Raw genomic sequence first — 19490 nt, 5'->3', positions numbered from 1 at the left:
CTACCGAAAACTGATTGGATAGCATCACCCACTTTTCCCCGCCTTGCGACACGCTCTTAGAAAGCCCGCAGCCAACCGGAGGAGAGCAGCTTCAACTCCTGTCTCCCGATTGGCTCACTCTCCTGGCAAGCGCTCGGAGGTTGGGTATAAATACCCGTCACAAAGACACAAAGGACTCTCTCCGTCGCCATTTTGTGTGTTTGGCGGTGTGTTTGGAGTGACGCATTTTCTTAACAGTATACAAAGCAGTTCTCTTTTAATCGGGGTTATTGTTTTATCGTTTGTGTGAATTCTTTTTTTTTTAAATATATATATTCATTTTGTGTAATAATAAATAAATAAACGTCGAACAGAAGCTATGTCTCGAGATAGGTTTAGAAACCGCGGCGGATTCCAGAGGCGAGGCGGCAGCGGCGGAGGAGGAGGAGGAGGAGGAGGCCGCGGGGGTATTGGTGTTGGGAACCCGTTCAGAAACCAGAACCAACACCAGTTTCAGAACCGCAACAATCAGAACCAGCTGCAGCTTTCACAGCAGAATCAACAACCCCCCGCACAGAAGCCACCAGCGCCCCCGGCCGCCCTGCCTCCCGCCGCGGTTCCTGTCCAGCAGCCTCCCCAGGCCAAGCCGACGCAGACCCCGCCGGCAGCCGCCATGAAGAATCAGTGTCCGCCGACCGCCGCGGCGAAAATCCAGTCCCCGCCACCCAAGCCGGCCCCCGCCATCCCACAGAACCAGGGCGTGAACCAGAAGCCCAACCTGCCCAAAATGGGCCAAGGAAACGGGAAGCTGCCGCAGCAAGCTTCCCCGGTACCGAACCTGCCGAAACAACCACATCAACAAAACCAGCAGCCGGACCCAAAACGGGACGAAGTGAAAGTCGACTCTCACCAGGTAAAAAAAAAAACTATTGTTTATTTTGTTTTGTTTTTATTTTTTTGGATAATTTCAAATGTGTTTGTTTTAAATGTGTTAAACAATGGTAACACTCCTGGTAACTGCAAAAGTTTAATGTAGTGTCTCGATTACAAACATGAATCTGCAATGCTTAAACCCAGACTACACCTATAGAGTTTGTCAATGTCAAGTGCATCGTTTTATAAACGTGATAGCTGAATTTTAAAGGTGCTTGCTGTGTTGTATTCTTGTGAACATTGGCAGTTGTCTAATTTGTATGTAACTCAGGGCCCGGCTGCCCTTCCCCCCACAGAGCAGGTCTGCGAGTCAGACAGGATGTATCGTGTAATGGGCAGCCATTTTACGCAGTGCTGGTGCCTCCGTGGGTTTTTTTCATGGCTGGCTACGGCCCTGGTGATGGATTCACTCCCACCTACATACAGCGGCGCTCACGACTCTATTCCGTGGCTGTTTAAACTAGAGTCGAGCTTGAGCGTGTGAAGTACTGTCTTGGTGGCTGCGGTGACAGTGATTTTAAAACGCGAGGTTCTGACCCATGCTAATTCAATTCGCGATGTACATGTCAGACCTGGGCTAGAGTGTAATAGTGCAGTTCCACTGTAGTTGAATCTTCTTGGTACACCTGCATGAATTAGAATGGTCATTTGATCATTTTTTGTGTTAATCTCATTTGGTGACTGTTTGAAAAGTTTAGTATGTTTCTGTATTTGTAGCTGATTATATTGCTTTTAGTACAGTAAACATGTTAATGTGTGTAGCATGTTACTTGGTAGAATTGTAAATACTGCAGCATAATTGTAACTTGAACAATAGCATTACTGTTGGTATGTCAAACTATTCTGCTGTAATTGTAATGGACTCCTGGTCTGATACACAACGCTACATTTAAACACGTTCTCCTGCTAAATAAATGACAGGGTCTAAGAGCCACCCTGGCGATGCTCAGACGGCCCGGGGAGAAGACCTACACCCAGCGCTGCCGCCTCTTCATTGGGAACCTGCCTGCAGACATCTCCGACGAGGAGTTCAAGAAGCTGTTCGCCAAGTACGGGGAGCCCAGCGAGATCTTCATGAACAAGGCGAAGGGCTTCGGCTTCATCAGACTGGTAAGAGCCCTGTCCCTCTGAGCCTTGCATGAATGAAACGCTGTGCAGCCTGCCCCTTCCCATTAGATTGGTCCTTGTTAACAATGTCTAAGGGCTGGTTTCACAGACCCAGATTAGCATTCTTGGAGCGTGCAAGACTTGTGCTACTCGTGAAATAAATACACACCAATATACAGGGTAATTGGGAAGTATGTGTACTGCATAACTGCACCATATCATTGTGGTAAAATTACTTTTAATCCCTCCAAATAAAATGCACTACCAATTCCCAACACCAAAAAAGCACAGTTAACATTTACTATTTACAGCTAATACTTCATAAGTGTTTGTGGCCATGTTACGCACGATCACACAAAACAGTTGTATTTATGGAATGTGAGATTATACCCATGAAGATAAATCGGTCTATTGGACACGACTTCCGTGTTGCGTTGCCTAACAGTTTTTCTACTGTCTTCCTTCCTCTTGCTGTAGGAGTCGCGAGCCCTGGCTGAGATTGCGAAGGCAGAGCTGGATGACACGCCCATGAAGGGCAGGCAGCTCAGAGTCCGCTTCGCCACGCACTCGGCCGCACTCTCCATCCGCAACCTCTCCCCCTTCGTCTCCAACGAGCTGCTGGAGGAGGCCTTCTCCCAGTTCGGCCAGGTCGAGAGGGCTGTGGTGATCGTGGACGACCGCGGCAGGTCCACTAGCAAGGGCATCATCGAGTTCGCCTCCAAGCCTGCGGCGAGGAAAGCCCTGGAGAGGTGCAGCGATGGAGTCTTCCTGCTCACCACGTGAGTGCTCCTCCTGGGTCACTGGTGCCTGTGAATGAAGCAGCAGTGCCGGGCTCAATATTCAAACCAAGCTTCAAGTGTGTTTTGGAAAAATTTAAATTGGAAAGTTAAATTCACTGATACGCGTGAACTAGAACTGTGTGCCCAAAAACGTGTCTCTTGAATTTCGTATTTAGTCATTCGGTGTACCTTGTATGCCTGAGGTGCTTGCTTGCTTGCTGCTCTTTGTTTAGGGACTCTGCTTTTGAGGGTGAAAGCCTTCAGTAGGGTGGAATATTTTCTTTTGATGCCCAACTGGTAATTGAAGGTGAAGCTGATGTTTTAAACCCCTTTGCATTGGGAAAGGGGAGTGGGGGATGTTGGTGACATGCCTGTGCTGCAAGTATTAATGCCTCGCTTCTCTCCAAGGTCCCCCAGGCCTGTCATTGTGGAGCCTTTGGAGCAGTTTGATGATGAAGACGGGCTCCCTGAAAAGCTGGCCCAGAAGAACCCCATGTACCAAAAGTAAGCTTCACACTTGCTGATATTAGTTTGCTCTGTCGGGGCCGAGAGTCCTGCCAGCTCGACTGGCTGGTTTACTGATTGGCCTGTGCTGGTGTGGCTTATGGACGTTATCTGTCACTTTGTGCTGCCACTTTATTTCCTGCAGATCCCAAGAGTTACATGCTCGGTTCATTGGCATCTTGCAAAAAAAAAAAAAAAAATATCCAGATGGTGCAAAACCCATCTGCCTCAACCGATTAGCTCTCATTGATCATCCCCTGTGTATTGATTGATACGCTTCCGTGGGAGGAAGGAGAGACAGCAGCTGGTCCCATTGAAGTCAAACCTGCAAGTTGTGCTTTCAGATGCAAACACTACCCAGGCAGATGTTCCTACTCAGTCCATGTTCTAACTTGCTGTTTGGAATTCGTCTTCGTGTAAATTTAGGGACAAATTGTATTGCTCTCAATGAAACTAAATTTTAAATGTGCAATTGCAGTGTATCTGGTCATCTAAAGTAATGACTTGTACAATCTAATTATACTTGTAAATAGGGGTGCATCGTTTTAGGTAAACGCTTCCCTAGAGAAATATGATGTGACATTAACTGTACATCCCCTTGCTGTCCAACCTTGCGTAGTGTAACTTCTACCTGTACAGTAATGTGGCCTATGTAGTGTCAGCTAGAACAGCTTGTTAAGTTCAAGCATACACTGCTAACAAATGCAGAACAAATTGTTCACTTAACTAGTCAAATATTACATTTCCGGTAACAAAGTTCAGTCAAACTTCAAGTCTTGTTTAACGAGACGGCACAGCAATCAATTTCTGCTTCACAATGCTGCTGAATGCACTCTCATCCAATGCAGATTAAGCAAGATCAGCAACTTACAAAAGGTCATTTTGAAGTACATCTAATAATTTAAACTAGTGTTATTTAGGATTCAACCTAAAGATTAAAATAATCGGCATCTACTTGCAGATCCTAGTTGGATTTCCTGTAGCATCAAGTCTGTTCTGCACTGAACTCTGCTGTCCTATTGTCCTTCAGATATTGGATTCCAAACACGCTCAGACCTGTCTGCTGCAGGTTGATTGCCCGTTGCACTGTAAGGGTAATGACTGTCCGTCATGCGTCATTAGGAAGCGTGCCAAAACAAACGTTCAATTCTGTGCTGGAAGAAATTCAGGCATGAATATCGGTGTACATTATCAGCTAAAATAACATTTTCCTTATCGGTGCCATGCTGATAGGCTACAGATTATCGGTGCACCCCTGCTTATAAATATCTGATTACCCCACAAACGTATGACTGTAACTCTGCTTTAAAAGCAAGGGGTACAGTTACATACAGATGTGCATTCTGCCTAGTGAAGTTGCATTTTTTTTTTTGCCCAAGTATTCATTTCTTCCCTTTGTCCCTTATTTAGAAACAGATCCTCCTTTGAAATGTAAGTAAATGTTTTCTATTAAGTTGGGCTGTATCTTTTGAATGCACTTTTGAACGGACTGTAACTGTTGCACAGTTTCAATAGTAGCTGTTCTGTCAAGTGTGCAATGCATTGTAGCAATGGTCCTCTCCAAGCTTCTGCTTAGAATTGAGAGCCTCTTCATGAGGCTGTGGTGTACAGAGTGGTCTTTCTAAAGATAATCTGCTTTACTGTCTACTACAATACTGTACCAAGAGGACTATTTACCATGTTTAAAAAAAAAAAAAAAAAACTACAAAGTTCTGTGAAACAAACTACATACGCTCTTAATTGGCATGCAGTTCAGTCTGCAGAGAAACGGGTGAATCCTGGGGAGATGAAGGTGGAGGGCAGAAACAGATCTATTACTAAGAGGTCGCGGGCACCCTTGCTGTTAAACCAGATGCTTCACGGAGGCAGTGTGAAATGTGTGTGGGAGGACAGATTAAGTAAATGGGATTTTAAATGCAACATGGGAGCCACTGATGCAAGTTTTATAATCTGACTGACTTTCCCTTCTGTTTTTATATGAACAAGGTTATTGGTACCGTAATGGCATTGGCTTGTATGTAGAAATGCGTTCTTTCAATACAGTAAGCTTTAGATGTCAAAAGGCCCCTTACAACAAAAGATGACTAGTTCTGGCATGGCATACCAGACCACAAATGCACTAAATGGAAAGTGACAGTCAATTAGTTTGGTCTTCTATCATTTTAAATACATGGCAGTGTGAAATCCCTGGTAGATGCAGAGAGCCTGGGCAGCAGTGTGCAGGCTGTGGGTCAGTACTGGAAGTGTGCTCTTGCCTCCTCCTCTGCAGGGAGAGGGAGCAGCCTCCCCGCTTTGCCCACCCCGGCTCCTTCGAGTACGAGTATTCTCAGAGGTGGAAGTCCCTGGACGAGATGGAGAAGCAGCAGAGGGAGCAGGTGGAGAAGAACATCCGCGAGGCTCGGGAGAAGCTGGAGGGGGAGATGGAGGACGCCTACCATGAGCACCAGGCCAACATGCTGAGACAGGGTAGGAGCGCACTTTGGGTTATATGGCTATTCAATTAAACGATGTTCAGTGTTAATTGGGTTTTATTCCTTTTTAATTACCTGTGGAGATGTGCGTTTTGTGTTTTTGTGAAATCTCAGTACAACTTTCAGATACTTTTGTCGCTTGCATTTCACTGAAGTCTGTATTGAATCATTTTTTTGTCTTCATGTAGATTTGCTGAGACGCCAAGAAGAACTGAGGCGCATGGAAGAGATGCACAGCCAGGAAATGCAGAAGCGCAAGGAAATGCAGCTGAGGTAGGGTTAACCCCCCCCCCCCCCCCCCCCCCAGCATGACGTGAGGACAGGGCTTTGGGTTGGTTTAGTCAGGCACACCACTCGAGGGTACTGCGGTGACCCTTGTTCAAATCCCCATACCCGTGTTGATTCTGTGAAGGTGCCCTACATCTAGCAAGCAAACGCCTGAATAGAGGCTGTCTCGAGACATCCAGGGAATTACACTGTGGAAGTCTGGGGATGGAGACCGGACTCCTGCTGCATAGCAGTCGCACCTGTTTCTAGGTTTTAGTACTAGCTTGATTTTAGCCACAGTGCGTATCGGTGCAGCAAGAAGCTCAGGTGTGTGTTCTTAAACTTGGAGACCCCAGGCATGGGTCAGTGCTGTGCAGTGGGAGTCACGCTCCCCTCCCGTGTCCCGTCTCCGCAGGCAGGATGAGGATCGTCGCCGGCGTGAGGAGGAGATGGTGCTGCGCCAGAGGGAGATGGAGGAGCAGATGAGACGCCAGAGAGATGACTCCTACAGGATGGGGGGCTTCATGGATAATGTAAGGGACCCCCTGAGTTGTAGCATTGACATGCCCCTGAAGTGGATTTCTGTTACATTAAGTTTGTTTTTAACACTGGTGTTCTTCCAGCAGCGCGAGCGTGAGATGAGGATGAGTGGAGGAGGAGCAGGCCCCATGGGCATGGCAGGTAAGCGTCTAAACCAGTGGCTTTGCAATGAAATGGGAGCTGTGGTACTGGAGGTGGCTTGACATGCCACTGCAGAGTCAGTTTTATTTGTAATGTTTCTCTAGGTTACTTGCTTGACCTCGCATTTTTTCGTACTTCTGATAGATTCGACGTATGGTTCCAGCACCCAGAAATTCCCTATGGGTGGCATGGGATTTGAAAGCCACCAGGCGATGGGGGCTGGAGCACCAGGCGGAGCGGTGATGGGCAATGACATGGTAATGTATCCCAGCCTGGCTTGGGGTAGAATCTGAGTGGGTGCGGAAGGAAGAGGCTGTGGGGGGTACACTGACAAAGGAGATCAGGAAAGTGAAGACTACACCGTACTGCAGTCTCTCTCTCAATGCAGTTGTACTGAGCCGCACGGGGGCAGAGCGGTTTGTGTAGATCGGTTTTGCAAGTGACGTGATTTCAAGCAAAAGCTCGGACTTGCTTGCCCCTCTAATGAACTTCTACACTTGTAGTGCGTACAGACTAGCTGTCCTGTACTTGAAGACCAGAATCTCCTGCCGTTTCCACGTACCCCTCGGTACACCCGATCTGCAGCCTCAATGGCAGATTTGCTTTGCCTCTGTGGCACCTGGTTCTTTTAATAGAAATCAAACTTCATTCAGTGATGCTCTTCTAGGACAGATTAGTGGTTCAATGTACTATTTATCTCCACTCCCTGAATGGTAAGCTCTGTATGGAATGTGTCCATTTCTGCAGGCATCTTTTAACAAATTACCTTCTCAAACTGTCCCATAATTCAGTATGAGAGTTAGTCTCCTGGACAGTGCGAGATCCTGGGTGCCAAATCTGAATTTCCCCTCTCTTGTGCAAATGTTAATTTACTTTTGTTTTGTTTTTTTGATTTGTGAAGAGTGATTTTCAAAAGTTGCACAGAACTTGCTGCATACAGGCAGCTTTGTTTTTCTCCACTCTGTTCTCAGAAGGACTTCAGCCCAATTAAGAACTTTTGCAGCCTCTCCTGTACTTCAAGTGTCTTGCTGGGAGCCTGATATAAAGTATCATATTGGTAGTAAACTGTAACAAAACAACTTCAGACTGATCCACGCCTAAGCAAGCCCTTGTGCTGTAGCTAAACCGGGTAACCTCGCTGCGAGGGGGGGGTGTAGTGCTGGAGTAGAGCTGTGGACCAGCCACGCAAAGGAGTGCCACAGTGTTCTGTATGGAACTGCGTTTTTAATGTGCAGTGTTTGTCCCACTTCTGGCTGAACTGTTCAAGCCAAGTGTTGCACTGCCAGAAGCAGATCTTCCTTTGTGAGGTCTGGGGTGACTGGGTGGGAGGACATGCTTCACACATGAAGGGTCGAATGCACCAGCGTGGATTAACTCTTGGTGCTAGATTTCTGGTTACAATGACTGATTGCTATACACCATATTTAACAAATGTAAACAAGACTTCAAGCCTAAGAACATTGAATTCTATTTCTCATTTTATAAAATTTCTCTGCTCAGATTTTTTAAAATCAAAAAGCGACAACAGGCCCCTCCTGCAGCTTTCCTACAACCCTTCACCCAATTATAATGAAGAGGGATGGTATTTCTTCTGCCATATTCCTCTGCCCTTGATTTCCAGTAGCTTGCATGTGCGCCTCAAGTTCTCGTCTGCTTGTGGGTTTCATGCCTTATTGCTGGTGCCCTGTTTAATAGTCTTCAGTTTTGAACAATACCACTGGAGGGTCAACTAATCTGATCAGCAGGAGCAACAAGCACTAGTGGCTTTTTCTATTTTGGGTTGTGAAAAGTCATTTGTACCCTCTTGTCAATTCCTAAAATAGTTGCACAACACATTCAATTCATGAATTGTTAGATAGGCAATATTTATTTCTTTGCAACAAACTTTGAATGTTAATTGCAAACTGTAGACTGCCAGGTGACCAGACGAAGGTACAGGATCTAGGATTGGCTGAGATCCGTCACAAGGATCCCCTGTGTGCGTGTAACATGCCATGTTAAATACACATCTGTAATTGTGCAGCATGAGACACGATACCTGACTTTTTGCCTTGACATATATACAATGTAGGCTACAGTCGGAAGGTGGAACCAGATTATACTTGCTGTAAGCACTCTTACTTTGACTTGTGGATTTTGCTAAATATTTATCGGCTGAGATTTGCTCCGATTTAGTATTTTATGTTCTCCAAATCGAGCATTTTTTTTTTTGTGGTTATTTAATAAAAAGATCCATTTAAGATGTGCTGCCATTATGTCCCAGTTTAAACCACCTCCAGGAAGGTTTAACTGTAATCCCCTTTCACATGTAACCCTGGATTAATTGGTGCTGCAATGTGATTCATAGTTAAGAAATGTTTTAACCTTTTTGATTAGTTTTGAACCAGGATTAAATAAAACCTGATTTAATTGTGTAATACGGTCCTTGATCCTGAGGCAGTGTGGTCCAGTGGTTAAAGTCCAGGGCTTGTAACCAGATGGTCACAGGTTCAAATCTCCTCCTCCTCCTCCTCCTCCTCCCCCACACACCCCCCTGCCCCCGACCTGTGTGACCCTGAGCAAGTCCCTTCACCTCCTTGTGCTCCGTCCTGCAGATGAGATGTTAAATCAATGTCCTATTGTAAGTGACTCTGCATATAATGCACAGCTCACAGCCTGCCTCTGTAAAGCACTTTGTGATGGTGGGCCACTACGAGAGGCACTAAATCAAGATAGATGTTCTGTAAAGATGTGTTAATCTGGTGGTTAATCCACGTTGCTGCAATCTACCCTCTGTGCCATTGTCCTCCTTTTCAAGACTGGATACCTTTGAGCGTTTAACTGGCGTCTACACCCGTGTAACTTAATTCTGCAAATAGACCTTCAGATGCGTTGACTCCAATATGAATCTGAAGCCCAAATATCTTGGTATTTTCCTACCCATCACGCTCAGTGTTTTTCGAAGTGTTTAGCCAGCGTGAAACTTCACTGGTCTGATTTTATGGGCTTGTCTAACATGACTCTTAAATAGAAATTGAGTTTAGAATGGATCTAATTGCATAACTTGTGTTCAGATTTTTTAGTGTCCATGTGTTGGGTACTTCATGGGTTAAGTGAACCGAGGGAACCTGTTTCAGTGAAGAGCGTAAAAGCAGAAGGCAAGCATCGGGATTGCTTCAGTGTTGGATGCTAAATGTGGATTGCTTCACAATGTGATCACGCAGTGGTCCTGTGCATTAACTAGCTTGCTTCCTTCTCCATAAAACCTGTAGGGAGCTTTTGATCATGATGTCCCAGGCAGTCTAGTTACTGTAGTGTATGGGCACAGCAATTGGTTTGAGGACTGTGGAAATGTCTTAACTTGAACTGAATAAGACTCACAATGTGACCTTTACCAAACCTGACTGGGGGGGGGGGGGGTACTCTGACCTGGATTCACTAAATGAAGTGGCAACCAGAGATTTCTGACAATTAAAGTGTGACGCTTTCTTTAATGTCTGTGCTAAATGCAGCCTGCAGTTAAAAAGCAGCGCTCCCTTCAGTTTGAATAGTCGAATGTATCTGTGTAACCATAAACCTGTTTATTCTAATGCAGTAAAATTGGTTTATACGCCCCTTGACAACCCTTTGAAGAGAAATCATTGAATGCTTTTCATGGTCTTAATCTTCACAGTTCTGCAACTGCAGTATTGTCACTGTTTTAAAATGCCTGGGATGTGTACTGTATTGCAAGGTCACCTTGCTGGCTAACTCCTCAAACTTGGTATCCCAATTTTAGTTTTTAATCCTGCATCATGTTGAAGTTAACATTAGTGACACAAGGTCTATTAAGTGAGACTATGCCACAGTTTACCTGGCTCCCTGAACTCAAAACCATTGTGCTTCAGCAAGTGCATTTTATAAAGAGGCTTCACATTTAACTAGTGTTACCTGACTTGCAGAAGTTCCACGAAGGCAGCACCCAGTATTGTGGAGTCTATGTGCCACATTAAAGCAGTTTTAAACCAGCATGTTTATACGATGGCGTAAGCTCAGAACTGTGTATTTAATAAAAGTGCAGGCTGAGACTGCCACACTCTGAACCACCTTTCACACTCTGTACGTGCTCGGGTACGAACTCCAATCTGAACTGTACGATGAAGCGGAGCGCGCTGAACTGTGCTGTGCTGACCCAGTCTGTGTGAGCGGTCCAGCCTGGGCTCTTATTAAACACACATGCGAGGAAGGCAGTGATGTGACTCCCACTTCATTGCATGCAATTCCCCTCCTCAAGCTTGATAGGTTAACTAACAAAACATTGCCCTCTTTCCTTTTTTTATGTGCCCTGGTACCTGTGGACCTGCGTAACGCTGCCTGTTTCAACCATCCTTTGCTCCGGACTTGTCGGCTGTGTTTGCAATGTGGACTCCCGGTCTTTTTTTTCTTTTCATGAACTCTCTTCTTGCCTGTAGCGCAATGAGCGTTTCAGTCAGGCTGGCCCCGGCCCAATGGGAGGCCCCTCTGGCCCCAGAGGCATGGGCCCTGGTGGCCCCGGGTTTGGTAGAGGGCGTGAAGAATATGATGGTCCTGCCAAGAAGCCCAGATTCTAAACGCAAACAAAACTGCGCTTTCTGTAGCTGTCCATTCCAGCTTCATCTCCATGTAGAGTTTAAACTTGTATTTGAGTTACTAATAGTAGAGAAATGCATTCATTTTTAGTAAAATAGCATTTATGCTAATTGGATTTTTTTTGTAATGAAATCCTGTAACTGGTCAAACCTTGGCAAATCATGTTCAGTGATGAGCTCTGAACACTTGTTGTGGTAATTTGTGTAAGTATGTAACTTTTTATGGCTATCTGTTTTGTGCCATTCAACTTTGAAATGTGTGCGGTTTTTTTTGACAACTTTCAAATAAAGTGTTTGGATTTGACCCCAATTACAATTTTTTTTTGATGTGGTAAAAAAAGGATGGATTCAGTAAAATGAATTCTTGAATACACTTTGTAGAACGTATCTCTGGTGGGTCTGTGTAATGGTAAAGACATCTAGCCAGATTAATCTGAACTGTGGGTTGGGTACACACGTGATCTAGGCCATGCCGAGTGGCTGTAGCCCGGATCATCTCTTGTAATGCTGTCTTCTGTAAACTTGTAATGTACAAATCCTTTAGCCAAACACATTATAATGCTGTACTCTCAAATCTGAAGCTTGGCTGCAGTTCAGAGAGCTGTCGTGGCTCCTAAACTACATAGACTTGATGCATTGCAAAGTCATAGATGAAGGTGATAAAATCCAGGCTGCTTGAAGGGATCCTGTTGGTAGGAAACCGAAGAGGTGTTCCTAAATAACTGTGTTGGGTAGGGGGTTTATATGTCCGTTTGGAGTGAAATCCATCACTTATAGAATCTAGACGTAATCCCAAACTAAGACCGCATTAAACCTGGTCCATTTTCACCCCTTTTGCCTGATGGCTGTAGTGGGACCTGCTTAGTTTCAAATCCTACAGCATGTCATTGCTGGGTTTTATAATTACATCAGCACTATCTAAAAATTACTCTGCACATTTAAATGTCGGTCTTAAATCTTACTGTAGTATTTAGTAATTGCAAGATTAGGCTTAAGCAATTTGTCCCCATAATGTGTTAGTTCAGTTCTGTAGTCACTGCAGCTTCACTGTGTGATTATCTGTGAATGGATCCAGTTCATGCTTCTTCCCATCAGTAAAGGTTGGGTAGCAGACATGCAAAGTAACTGCATCTTTAATAAGCTGTCGTGCTGACCAGCAAGCTTCTGTACCAGGGCGTGTGTTCAGTCTTCATAAACACTGGAGAGAGAATTCCATGCAATATGAAAGTTCATTTCTTTATTTACTTAATGTTGGAAACTCATTGTAATTAAAATTAAGTTGCTATTCCCAAGTCTTTTGTGTTCATGTCTTGGTTCAAAGTAATCCTTCAGTTTTTTTCTCAACAGGGTGTTTGGCCATCTTTTTGAGTTTATCAATGCAGCATCATTATGCTGTCAACCAGGATTGTAACTTCACTGAAATTGAGCTCCTTGACAGAGTCGCTCTATCCTGATCAGCAGTCATGTTCTGTAGTGGTACCCCTCTAATACAGGGTTTGGGGGTTCATTGGGGATTTGACTGATCTGCTTCACCCATGGGAATGTGTGTGTCCTGTTTAACTGTGAATGACTCCACAACCAATGCAATACAAATACTGAACAATAGATTCATGTTCACAATTGCTTATGTACACTTGTAGGTAATCTTAAGTAAGCTGCCCACTGTTTTATTTAGTATTTTGTTGGAAGGGTGTGTTGTGGATTTGGAACCTCTGTTCTGTGGGATATGGGGGGTGGGGGTTGTAATTTCGCTCCACTCTTTAATTGCACGCCTGACCTGGTAGTGAACTGCAGTTAAATATGTAGAGTTGGCTTCAGGTGTAACCCCTACAATCCTTGCTGCTACACCTGCACTACATACGAACCAGAGTTCGAATCTCTTCCTGCAGTGTTTAAATGCACATTTAACTTGATGTTGCATGGTTAGTGAAATGTGCAGTTTTTGTAAATACCTTAAACATGTAAGTGAAGTGTTCCCCAGTGCCTCTCTGGATAATGGGGATATGCATCATGTACTTTGAGTAGATCCAGTAATGGGTTCATTTTAAATTGGTGCAGTAATGGCCGTCTGACTTGAGTGCAGCTTATAAAGAAAGCAGCTTGTGCTGTGATCTCTACTGGTGTGACAGGACCCCACGCCACTCCATTTCTACAGCACTGACCTCTACACCCTGGCCATTCATATTGGTCTGTAGGGGTCTGCTTAGTTGCTGCCTCAAATGTGTTTTTGCTAATCTTTATCATCCCTCTTAAAAATGAAATGGGGGGGGGGAATAAACTCAAGTTGTCTCGCACTTGAATACTGATTGGCTAAACCAATTATATGGCGGTCAAGTATTGCCTCCCCCAGCAAATTTTATACTTTAAAAAAAAAAAAAAAAAAAAAAAAAAAAACTAGCGATTTTATATATTCATGACAATAAATCTAGATAATGGCATATGAATCTTTCTATTATGGCAGATTTTTTTTCCATAGTACAAGGGCAGCATGCTTTAAAGATGTTGCTGCTAAAGTTAATGAATACATTGATGGTAGTCCTTCAGTGTTTTATATGATGAAATGATTAGGTTGAATTCTGTAGCGACGCTCCTGTCTTGAATCTTCAATGACCCTTCAGGATGAGGGTTGAGGGTTTAGTGTTGGGTTGGGGAGGGCGGGGACCAGCCCTACAGTACTTCCCTGTATAACTCTGCTGGGAACCTACAGAGAGCCCCCTGAAATCTCACTCCCTCAATGTTTCAAATCTACATGTGTGACGTGAAACTGTGTTGAAGCGATGAACTTGCAGGACAGAGTGCTTCAGCCAGTGTTGCTGGTACTGGGGGGGCCTGTCCCTGGCATTGCTGTGACGGTTCTACAGTACAGTTCAGCTATTCTGCAGTTGTGCATTGAGGATCTGTAGTGCTACAAAGGGCAGTGGACGTTAGGACCTGGACTTATTGTTCCTGCTTGCATCGAGATGCTCATTGCAGACTGCGTGCAGGTAAGTTTAAACAAACCAATACCAAAAATATTCACTTAGACTTATTGTGTTTTAACAAGTGTCTGTTCACTTTTTTTTTTTTTTTTTGTTCATGGCTTCTGGCATCACACTTCTGAAGTAATGGACTCACAGTGCAGCGCTCCATGTTTTGATGTAGTAGCAGCAGCGTGGACTTGTGGAAATAGCTGGACTCCAGTACCTGTAGATAGACTCCTTGTGACTCGTATCCTCAATGGCATGAGCAGTGCAGCACTCGTACTGTGATCAGTGTTATAATAAAGCGTTTCATTTAGCCGTCTCGCTCTCTTGGTGTTCGGTGTCTGTTGCTGGCCACTGGGACAGCAGCAGACTGGCTTGTCACTGGCTTGAAAGTGGGAGGGGAGGGGGGTGGTCCGTACCCGCGCCGTGGTCTGTCTTGCATAGGCAGTCTTGTGTCAGTGTGAACTGTGATTGTTACATTTTAATTCTTCTTTTGAAAGGCTTGCCTGCAAGTCTCAGAGTAATTGGTTATCTCGCCTAGTGTGTAGTGATACAGCGTCTGCTTTGGAAATCTGTGGTGAGGCTTATTTTATTATATATTTTTTTTTTTTTTTTTTTTTTTTATTAAACCATGGTTCTTGGGTGCTTCTTAGGAATCTTAGACTTGTGAATTAGAACAAAGTTAATTGTTAAACTGTTTTAGAAGTGACTGTTCTGTATTTCAAATATTACTGAATCAAATGGCACACTTGGTCTCCTCGATCCTGCGGCGCTCATTTTTATAAGAATCTGGGATCAATCTGAGCGGGGCGGGGGGGGGGGGGGCTGACTTGACTTGAGCAGCCAGTGAAGAGATCACTTTGGCTCTGTAGGGAACTCATTTGGTAACTTGCTTAATTTAGTTTTTAAACCTTTTTGCAGTAGCTGGGGGGTGTGGTGGGTTGTGTTTTTTTTTATTTTAAATTATATAAAAAGCTGCTCTATTGCAAGAGTGAATTCTCAACATGTAAACACTTTTTACTTTGCAGAATTTTTCAATACACTAACTTGGACTTGCAGAAGTTTGTTGGTGCGTACAGATCCGTGTGTTATTGGGATTCCCTGTCAGCTTTGTAACTGACTTGCTGTTGATTTGAGGCTCTGCTGTGTTCCGGTGACTCTAATATATATATATTATATATATATATATATATATATATATATATATATATATATATATATATATATATATATATAATTTCTCCTCTGTCGTAACCTGGAAACTGTAGCAATTGAACAGTCTTTCCTCACTTGAAGGAAATTGTGTGTATCCAAGCTTATACATTCTGTATAGTGACTGTCAACACTAGCTTCATGCCTTGCCTGAGGTACCCTTTTAGTGAGGTACAAGAAATATGAGCTTGTTTTTAACCTGCTCTGAAGAAGCTAGTGCTTTTGACAATTTCTCATTCCTGTTGGAGTCCCATGAAGTGGTAGAGATACAAGCAGAGCGTTTTCAGGGGACGTTGGTTATATTGAAAGCAAAGCAGGAGGGGAGGGGAGTGGGGTGGCCCAGGAAAGTGTGAGAGTCTGTGATGCCAGTGTCAAGCCACTTGTGTACCAACAGAGCCCTGAAGTACGTTTGTACTTGAAAAGGCTGACTGGAGTTGAGGCAGCAGGAAGTTGAATTCTTCCCTGAATGCTAAGCGTTTCCTCGGAGGTGCAGTTGTGTTTCTGTGCTGTTGCAGAATCTCGCCAGTGTTCTCTACACTGCTGTCTTGAAGTCTGGTAGACACACCTGTGTGTGTGGAAGTCTGAGCTGCCTGTTCGCTATCCTCTCTGTGCTAAACTCAGATTTAAAGAGCTGTAGTGTTCAATGAAGGAGTGCTGATTTTTGTGTTGTGTTTTTTTCTCAAACCTCCATTTTTTCAGTGTTATAACATTGACGTGTTCTCATGTCTAATTTCTGTTCCAGACTCTTGTAGTTCAGTAAGCTTGCTTTGTGTCTGCACTGTGTTCCATACATAAACCTGTAACTTTGTAAAACAAATCTCTAAAGATGGTGTGTGATTTGCCTTCAGAAGTGTGATGCCAGAATTGTGTGGGCTCATTCCTCCAGTCACGTGCCCAATTCAGTGAGACTTCAATCTCACTTTAAAAGGATAATGATATGCTTATCTTGTTTCAGTTTTTTTTTTTCCTGCAAGACTTGTGAATTACTATTTTTTACATTGCAGCATGCAGTCCAAAAACTGAACACAGATTTGCAAAAAACAAGTATAAATAAAAACCTGCTAGCCATACTGTGTAAGCCTTAACCCTGTGCTAAAAACCAGACGTTAAGACTAGCGAGTAGGGGTGTGGAAGTGTGTGTTGTAGGCGGAGAAACACATGTCACCTGACGTGGGGAGAACGGTAAGGTTTCCAAGTCAGCTAGTACTGTAGCGTCTCGGTTAGTCTTGTGACTTCATATGAAGTCTTCTGCAGTAAACTCTGTGCATTTTGCCCCCTAGCTTTGTATTCCGACCAGCAGGGAGAATTACTTAGATTTGTGTTTTTTTTTTTTTTTTAAATCTCCTATAGATGAGTTTGCATGTTTTTAATGGAACTCAATAAATCCAGATTACCCAGCCTCGAGATGGCGTTTTTGAATCTCTGCTCCTAGAGCTGAGCTTTGAGCTGGATGAGCTTTTGGTACAGAGACTGCACTTGCCTGATATGCCACCCCTTGTAACTTCATGTTGAATTGATTTGTTGTACAGTTTAGAAGTGCGCCTGTAGTGTTGGCACAGTGTCCACGCAGGCTGGTTAGTGTCTCCCTGTAATACTTTTAATTTTAGTAGAATGTGTAATGTTTAGATCTTTTTAACTGTGCACTTCATCACAGGTTTATATTTTCAGTCCAGGGGCGCTCTTTTAAACTTGCTGGTTCTTCCTTCAGGTGAGGATGATGCGTGGAGTGGGATGAGAGTCGAAGCCTGTCAAACGAGGTCAGTTCCACTGCTAGCTTTGAACCCCTGATATGAGATTCCTGTTTTGAGATGCACACAGGAGTGTCATGCAGCGTGGCTTCAGGGGGTGTTGTGCAAGAGCCTTGTGCTTTTTGTTCTGTTTCTTTGGGGTGATTCAGCTTCTGCTCTGAACGCTCGTGGTAAACGCTTCAGTGCCAAGTTATGACTTGGCTGGCCTAGTGTCTAGGAAGCCTGTACTTCTAACCCTTTTGCGGTCCATTTATTCAGCGTGTCTCGGGCGCGTTGGGTCCAATTCATTCACACGCGCAGTTTATTTTAGACGCGCGGTTTAAATGGTGTGTGTGTGTGTTTTTTTTTTTTGTTTGTTTTTTTTTGGTCACGGGGTCAAACATTGGACCGGAAAGGGATAATTGTAATGTTGGACCAGGTCTGACATGGGACCGCAAAGGGTTAATACTGGGAGCCCAATTACCCACCATGACTCTCATAATCTGTCATTGCAGTAAATTATGATCAATTCTGGCTTCAGCTTTTTAAAGTATAATTTGTTCTCCAGTCAGATTTGTATAACCGTCTTCCTTTTTGCATTGCAGCATTGACTGTCTAAGAAGTGCTTCAGAGATGCCCAGATGGTAGATCAGCAGCAGATCATGAGATGCAAGTATCCCAAACCAGCCTTTGTACTGCTTTTAAATAATCCTGTCAGCCTTGTGTGCGAGAGGAGATTTAAAGTGAACCTTTTCTTTTAAAAATGCCCTTTGGTCAAGTACACTGCCTGGCCTATCTTCCCTTTTTTATTTCAATATTGCACAGTGACTATTAAACATTGGGCAACATTATGGATTTCAAATTGTCCCTCTACACTAGTTTAGAACTTCAGTTTTTATACCATGAAGGTTCTGATTGTCAACATTGGAATTGTGGATTGATTTTACTATATGATTTGGTAACCAACTAAATTGATTATTCGGAGTTTAGGCTGATTTGCAGAAGGGCCCTTCACTGATTTCAGTTTAGTTTTTATGCAAGTTGCATTATACTACAGTAATACTTGAGGTTTGAAATGCAGTGCTTTCTGTACACTTACCTTCCTCTCTCTGTCTTGAAGGTACCTGCTGACTGGAGCTGGCAGTGACCCCTGTTGGAGGCAGGCTGCCCAGGGAGGAGAGAGAGAGGGGCGGCAGTGTCTGCCCTGAACTGAAACATGATGTGTTAAAACCACTCCTTTTCAATAAAGCTGCTTCAACTTCTGCTTTGTGTCTTTTCTTTTGATTTGTTAGTTTCTTTCAGTATGTCTAACGGGGAACTGCATGCATTTTACAGCTGCAGTTTGTATTCTATCTTGCATAACTGGTACACTTGGTGTAAAATAAACCAATTGAATATGTATTGTGGACCCATAATCCAGTATAAATAGGGACTTGGTGACTTTAACACCTTGGCCAATTGACTAAGTTTTATTCAGTTGGTGTGTTTTTATTTAAAAAGTAATTGCATAAATACAAATGTATTGAACACATTGGTGTTACTGACTTGATGTTTATTGATTTGCTTAACAAACTGCGTACTCTACACTCATGAGGCCCCACTGCCACAATGATCTCTTCACTGTCACGCGTGCATGATGAAGAGAAGGATGAGAACTCCATGCCCACAATGCAGTGCCAGGTACTGTGGGCAGCACTTCCACTGGCACCAACATACCCGATTCTACTGCGCCAGGCAGAGAAGCTGAACAGAAACAAGTTTGTTGTCTCTGCCCTTAACCTCAATCCAATTGAACTGTTGCTCTGCCCAGCCCTGAAGGTGTTCAGCTGCTGGTGCCAGTGTTTCTCTCAGCCTTGTTTGTTGTGTGGAGCCTCACTCAGCCCCTCTGTAAACTGATCTCTGTGCTGCTGAGCCAGCTGGCATTCATCCACCCTGCTAATGGCAGTAAATAATTGAGTACATGGATAATTGCTCTGCTGCTTTTATAGCGTCAGTAATAAGAGTTTGTGAAGGGGGGAGGGGTCAATGCATCGTGTGATTGTGAGGCTGTCCTCCACACTCCCTCCGGACAGAGCGATGGGTGAGACTGGCACAGGGGGTTACTGGGGTAGGGGGGAGTGGAGGACAGACAGGGCAAGGGTGCGCACTTTCCTGAGCTGGGGCGTGCTGCCTCACCTGTGCAGGAGCAGCAAAGGGAGAAAGGACCTTCACAGACTGTCCTCCACAAACACACCGTCACCCTGCACAACCTGTCTGGGAGCTACTGCTGAAAAACAACATG

General features: G+C 44.2%; 1 protein-coding gene across 5 annotated transcripts; it reads left to right on the top strand.

Moving 5' to 3' along the window:
- The first annotated feature begins 167 nt into the window (after positions 1-167).
- On the top strand, positions 168-18472 carry LOC131727840 (splicing factor, proline- and glutamine-rich-like). Of its 5 annotated transcripts, XR_009322322.1 has the most exons (13): positions 168-892; positions 1834-2022; positions 2497-2798; positions 3207-3302; positions 4713-4733; positions 5572-5768; positions 5962-6046; positions 6456-6573; positions 6664-6721; positions 6866-6978; positions 17191-17239; positions 17815-17878; positions 18330-18472. XR_009322322.1 is itself a non-coding variant. In XM_059019179.1 (11 exons), the coding sequence occupies exons 1-11, from the start codon at positions 359-361 to the stop codon at positions 11287-11289; spliced, it is 1848 nt and encodes a 615-aa protein (XP_058875162.1). In that variant the 5' UTR covers positions 168-358; the 3' UTR covers positions 11290-11611. The 5 variants fall into 5 exon arrangements, 4 of the variants coding, with proteins under 4 accessions (XP_058875162.1, XP_058875161.1, XP_058875164.1 ...); XM_059019179.1 differs by lacking the exons at positions 17191-17239; positions 17815-17878; positions 18330-18472 and adding an exon at positions 11152-11611 and having other exon boundaries at positions 6667-6721; XM_059019178.1 differs by lacking the exons at positions 17191-17239; positions 17815-17878; positions 18330-18472 and adding an exon at positions 11152-11611.
- Positions 18473-19490: the final 1018 nt, after the last annotated feature.

The sequence above is a fragment of the Acipenser ruthenus genome, unplaced genomic scaffold, assembly GCF_902713425.1.
Source record: "Acipenser ruthenus unplaced genomic scaffold, fAciRut3.2 maternal haplotype, whole genome shotgun sequence".
NCBI classification, from domain to species: Eukaryota; Metazoa; Chordata; class Actinopteri; order Acipenseriformes; family Acipenseridae; genus Acipenser; species Acipenser ruthenus.
This window is presented reverse-complemented; position numbering and strand designations above follow the sequence as displayed.